The 6377-nt window shown below is 37.7% G+C and overlaps 1 protein-coding gene across 1 annotated transcript; it reads right to left on the bottom strand.

Annotated features, from left to right (window-relative positions):
• Positions 1 to 2568: 2568 nt before the first annotated feature.
• Positions 2569 to 6015, bottom strand: atp5pd (ATP synthase peripheral stalk subunit d). The gene is made up of 6 exons (XM_056272712.1): positions 5869 to 6015; positions 5167 to 5288; positions 4029 to 4125; positions 3879 to 3950; positions 3034 to 3096; positions 2569 to 2868 (listed from the first exon to the last, which is right to left on the bottom strand). The coding sequence occupies exons 2-6, from the start codon at positions 5286 to 5288 to the stop codon at positions 2737 to 2739; spliced, it is 486 nt and encodes a 161-aa protein (XP_056128687.1). The 5' UTR covers positions 5869 to 6015; the 3' UTR covers positions 2569 to 2736.
• Positions 6016 to 6377: the final 362 nt, after the last annotated feature.

Genomic DNA, 6377 nt, shown 5'->3' with positions numbered 1-6377 from the left:
ATCGACACATCCAAGGTTCCAGAAACGGTGCAGACTTTACTTTTTCATAGGAAATTCTCACATCTGTATTCACATCCAGCCAGTTTTAAATAAAGAGATGTATAGATCCACTGCGCCCTCTAGTGTTTGAGCGATCAGAAGGGACTGTAAACCAGCCTCTGATGGGTTGTAGCCAAGGAAATGAAAAATGTTACACAAACAGACATTTTTAGGAGAATCTTCATATATTTATAATCTTAAGAATTACCACAGAAGAAAGTCTCACACACATACACACACAGAGAGAACATATTTTATGCCTAAAAGGACATTTCTCAAATTTCCAAGCATGACAAATGAAGGTTTATGATGTGGCCTTGAGACGGCAGCCATGACTAAAGCTAAGCATCACATAAAAGACATCACTGTGCGGCTCCAATTTCAATTCATCATTTTTATACAGTGGTGAACATTAATCAAAGACGTCTAAACTATTTAGCTGACGCATGAAACTAAATCATTGAGTATTCAGTGAAATAAGATTGTCTTTAATTTAGTCCTTTTTTACTTGAGTCTCAAAAGACTAAAGGCAAAAATTGGCTTGAGATTTGAATAAAACATATTTTCAGTGACAGCAGTTCACCAGCTGTGTTATGTGCTGCTCATCCAGTCAGGGCAATGCATACTGCTTATTTGCAGTCAAAACTATTCAACCCCCTTGACCAAACTTTCTATAATAGTTTACAAGCATCAGTAAACTATTATAGAAAGTTTATTAATCCACTGTATGATTCTGACAACGTAAAGTAAAATGAAATTGTCTCTAAACATTCAAGTACAAAATTATCCAACCCCCAAAAGCTTCTGTCTCCTCTCTACTGCAAACACGGGCCATTCCTCGCTTGAAAAAGCTTCCAGGTCACTGATAATCTTTGGTTTTCATGTTACCATGCTCTCTTCATATTTCCACCAAATATTTTCAATGAAATGTAAATCTGAAGACTGTACAGGGCACTCAAGAACGTTCTACGACTGATCCCTAAACCAAGCTTCAGTAGATGGATGAATACTTTGGGATGGCAGGAAAATCCTTTGATCATCAAGCTCATTAATCTCTGCACTGAAGGCATCGCCATCTTTGCCAAAATGGCTTGATCCTTCAAAGAATTTGTGATGTCCCCCAGTCAATATTTCCACTTCCTCCAACAGCAAAGCTCCCCATAACAAGACTGGACCGCCTCTATGTTTGACCATGAAGTTGGTGTTCTTCTGCTGATTAGCTTTGTCTTTTATGCACCAGACACCAGTTTGGTCATATCACTCCATAAAACATTCTTCCAGAACTCCACAGGTCTTTCCAAATGAATTTTAGCATATTCAAATCTGCCTTTTATGTTCTTCTTGGTCAAGAGTGGGATTCGGCAACATGTCCCAACATGAACCCAGACGGGAACAAAGTGTCGGCCCAGATCCGGCCTACATCTGGGCCATGTGGAATCCACGTGTACCAGATGTGGGCCGACACTATGTTCCTGTCTGGGAAGTCCATGCTTGTTTTTTTCCTTCTTTCATCAGGTCATCTTGCAAGTCTTTAATAACTGATTATGTTGTGGTCAATGTATGCTTTTCCTATGAGTTTTTGTTTTTCTATACATTTTTTCATAGTAAAACCTGTAGCTGTATTACGCCTTTTTTTTTTTGCCAAATAATTTTGTCAGATAAATACCTTAATCAAGTTAAGTGTTTTGTTCTTCCCTCATTTAAAATATATTAACATAAAAATAAAAAAATAGTTTCCTTATATTTTGACGATTTAATCGAACTTGTAGGGTCATTAAAAACAAATATCTCCTCCGGACATCACTTTTGGCCACTACTATACTGCAAATTGACAATATCACTAACTAAAACTGCAGCGATAAAGTCTTCAACACTGCAACAAACATCTTTCAGTCTGTGTTGTTCATTAGTATGCGATAGTCCACGGCTAGCTGTGAATTAAACGACTTCAAAAGCAAGACGTGAAGGCAAAGAACTGCCCGACGTAAAGAAGAGTGCATTAAAATCGTTTAATGCACAGCTAGCCATGGATTATCCCGCTTATACCATGGTCATTATTTGCCAGAATTGAAAACTTAAAGCTGTTATTGTGCCCCTGTTCTCTGATCAATTTTACACATTTGTAGACATTTTAATTAGACATAAGTTTAATTAAAATGAACAATGGTAGTTAATAGTCTCTTATTGGCCTGTTTAGCTGAGCCATTCATAGAACAAACCCTGACAATTGATAAAAGAACATATAGACACTTGATAATCTTATCAGATAAATCGCATTTGAAAGATTACTTTCAATAAAAAAAATTTGCATTAGATTTGTTAAATGTGTTTCTATGCATGTTTGGCCCGGGTTTGTTGCATTAACACGGTTCTGACCACTAGGGGTCACTGTGGAGACGGGTGTCGGATTGTTTAGAACCCTTAACACATTTGCTTCAACTGTTTCAGTGTTCCACGAATCCTCGATCTGCCTAACTATTAGCAATACCATCTACTTCTGATCCAAAATACTGTGGGAAAATAATTAAGTCATTATTTAAACAATTAATTTTTATTTTCATTCACAAATAAAACAGTAATGAGTTATTTCACGATTGGAATCACTTCTACAGCAGAAGCATTACTCAGACCAGACTATACAGAGCAACCTCAGACTCGTAAAGATTCGTTACTGAAGCTCTGGGTGTTGCTAATAAATTACAGGTCGGCGATAGGCTTATGTGGCCAGTATGGATATTTTTCCTTGTCCAGCTTGGTTTCCGGGAAGGTGTTGTTGAGATCCTCTATGGTCATCTGGTCGAAAGGAATCATGTTCCTGAACTTCTCAAGCTGCCAAGGACAAACAAGGACATTTTATTGAAATGCTTGTGAATTTGATCAAATCACAATTATTCCATTAATGAGTATTGTTATGGGACATAATACGACATATCTTCGCTTCTGTAATAAGTTCAGCGCTCATAATGTGACAGCGAAGGTGCAGGTTGAACTTACCCCCTTCTCGTATTCGGCGATACGAGATTGAGATGCTTCCAAGTAAGCAGCTGCAGTTTTGCTCTGAATACATTAAGAGACACAACATAAAGATATGTAAAAAAATAAATAAAAATTATTAAGAGAATAATGCCCCTAATTTGGTCTGGTACAGTAAAACTCCCTGTATTTTCAGAAAGACACCTTAACCTGCCATTACAATGAGCAAGTTTGATTCAAAACTCTGATTTTTTCAATCTTTAATTTGCATTAGGACTTCAAAATGTTCAGTGGCCCTCCTGGAGTAACCTGACTCCGCCAGATGGATTTGCTCCGCATATCCATCTGGAAACCTTCCGTTGAAGTAGTTTTGGTAAGGGGCGAAAATACTGGTTAGCTGATTGGCCTATGTTGGTGATAGACGGGCCAAATCAACCAATCAGATCAACGAAGCATATGACGTACTAACAGAGCGTATCTTTTCCTCTGAGAAAAGCCTCCAGAGCAGTGTTTTGCTCTTCTTTCAGTGAAGAAATACTCTGTAATTCCGATAAAACTTGCTCGATAGCCACGCTGATGCTAGTTTCATCCGCTGAAGCCGACATGTTCTTTAGACTGAACTGACGCGCTTCTCGTTGCGTCACACCTCAACCCGCCTCAAAGCCAACGCTGATTGGACGTTCGTTTGGTGAACTGCTCCCAAATTTTCTTTAACGGAAAGTATCCAGACTGATCTGCGAGTGAAACCTTGAAAGCTCGCGAGATCAGGATGGTCTCACGAGGCTACTCCTGGAGCGGCGTTTGCCACACGCGATATAAAACATCTCCTGGAGAGAAGAAAAACTGAAGTATGAAGAGAGACTCACAGAATCCTGCTCCTGGGAATCAATCTTTGCAGTCTGAGTGTCCACTGGCTCAGGGACCGTCAATGCAGAGAACTGGAGATAGAGAGACAGAGAATATAAGACACATTGCAGAAGAAGAGATGGGGTCAGAGAGAAATCACTGGATCTCACCTTCTTCTCAAACTCATCCACCATGCCGGCTTTGGCCACAACCGTTCTGTAGTAACTCCAGTCAATGGGAGCCGGTTTCTCTGGCAAGGATGCAAGTCTGCAAGTAAACACGGTTCAGCACAAATTTATAATTGACTTGACTGATACAACAATTTCTATGTCTAAAAACCTTGACAGTCAGACTTAATTAACAATTTTTAAATGTTTTTATTTGACAAAAATCCTCTTATGCTAAACCAAGGGTGCATTTATTTCCAGTAATATTGTTAATTTTATTTCCATTTAAAATAACTCTTTTCTATGTGAATATATTGTAAAATGTCATTTATTCTTCAGAAGAAATTTAGCTTTGCATCAGTGTCACATGATCCTTCAGAAATCATTCTAATTCTTATCAAATAATTAGTGCTGATAGATATAGATAGATAGAATTTAAAAAAAGAAAGCAAACAAAACCTTTAATAGTTTTATATTGAACAAGAAATTGATACAAAACATTTCTAATTAAAAATAAATGTTATGTTGAACTTATTTTCCATCAAAGAATCCAGAAAAAATGCATCATGATTTCCACACAAAAAAAAAAATTAAACAGCACAACTGTTTTCAACATTGATTATCGGAAATGTTGATCAAATCAGAATGATTTCTGAAGGATCACGTGACACTGAAGACTGGAGTTATGATGCTGAAAATTCAGCTTTGATCACAGGAATAAATTACATTTTACATTATATTCACATAGAAAAGAGTTTTTTTTTTAAAAATGGAAATAATACCTCACAATATTACTGTTTTTACTATATGTGTAGAAGCATATTAAGACAACCTGCTTTAAAAAAAAATTAAACAAGAACCACTGAGATACTGGTTCATTATCATGAGAAACAAGAATAGCTATTTATGCATCACAGCTTTAGCGAAGTTTAGCCAGCTTGTCCATTGACCTGCACCTGACCTATGGTGTGTTGCTCAAGGGCACAATGATGATTGTTTAGGGATCACCCCGTGCTGGGTTCAAAACATAAATCCAGCATAACTTTAAAACCATTAGCTTACATCACTCCTGTCCTGTATAAACTACATGCTAGAAATTGTGCAGTTCATGTCCTTCATGTGCAGTGATGTAGAGACTCACTTTGCTGTGATGGAGTCACTGCGGGTCTTCAAGCTGTTGAACATGGCTCTCTGGTTCGGTGGGACCCTCTCCGCAAAAGCCAGCCAGTCAATGGCCTTTACAGCTGCACGTCGGCCTGCCATCTTTTACTCCTGTCCAAACATTTAATGAAGAAGTTATGGTTATTAAGAATAATATCGTTCACAAGTTAAGCAAACAGGTTCCAGCTGCATGTCAAGCAAATTGTACGGCCAGTCGGTCAAATCTGACTTTAAGAAAACATATCATAATTATGAAGCCAAGCAGAATCACATAATAATGATGTTTTTCCACATACATGACATATAATATTCTAAAATGTAGCCTACATATAATCAGTCACAGTATAACAATATATAGGACACTCGCCAGATGGCTCTAATGTAGCATACTAAAACACTGTTTTCGCATTTAAACAGTATTTATAACTAAAGTGTCACTGTTTTCTATTTTGATTACAGAAATTAGGTTTATAAGAACAACTGAAATGGAAAGCCTTCACTAATGCACACAAGTCGACAAGACAAGGTCAGCGTACGAATTATATAAGATAAAGACACAAATAACCACCAAAAAACTGCGACATTTCTTATAACCATGAAAGATAAAGACTAATATTCATGGTTTAATCAAGTAAAAACAATCGGGCGCTGTATTATTTCATAAATGACTGGATTTCGACACATACTCACTGCTCAAGGATCAAGCCGCTGCAATGACAGAAGCGTGATGGCCGCCGGAGAGCGGAAGCGCGGTTAAGAAAGCAGCGCTCGTCACTGACACCCAGTGGACTGGAGAAAAGCTGTAGCAGACTTGCAGGTCCACTCAATAGTGTATTCTTGTCAGTTTGTCGCTTTCAGCTCACCTAAAAAAGAGGATTTTAATCCTTTAGATGTAGCTCAAAACAATTCCCTGAAACAGCATAGTAGTTTCCTGTAGCTCAAACAGTAGAGCGCTAGCAATGCCAAGGTCCTGGGTTCGATTCCCAGGGAAAGCAAGAACTGATAATAATGTAAACATACCTTGAGATGCAATGTAAGTCGCTTTGGATAAATGTGGATTGTCTGCCACATGTAAATGTGAAAACGGTAACACTTTACAATAGGTTCATTAGTTAATGTATTAACTAACATGCACTTACACAATGAGTAATACATTTGTTACAGTAGGCCTATGTATTAATCTTAGATAAT

The sequence above is a fragment of the Rhinichthys klamathensis genome, unplaced genomic scaffold (assembly GCF_029890125.1).
Source record: "Rhinichthys klamathensis goyatoka isolate OS25496 unplaced genomic scaffold, OSU_Roscu_1.1 h1tg000015l_1, whole genome shotgun sequence".
Taxonomy (NCBI): Eukaryota; Metazoa; Chordata; class Actinopteri; order Cypriniformes; family Leuciscidae; genus Rhinichthys; species Rhinichthys klamathensis.
Note: the sequence above shows the minus strand (reverse complement) of the source record. Positions and strands in the feature narration are given on the sequence as shown.

Bases quoted from the DNA above. Each gene is read 5' to 3' on its own strand.
- atp5pd (XM_056272712.1), bottom strand. From the start codon at position 5,288: ATGGCAGGCCGACGTGCAGCTGTAAAGGCCATTGACTGGCTGGCTTTT. The intron at 3,951-4,028 runs GTGAGATCCAGT...CTCTATCTCCAG, and splicing joins TGGATGAGTTTGAGAAGAAG to TTCTCTGCATTGACGGTCCC. The intron at 3,097-3,878 runs GTGAGTCTCTCT...TAATGTATTCAG, and splicing joins ATTCCCAGGAGCAGGATTCT to AGCAAAACTGCAGCTGCTTA.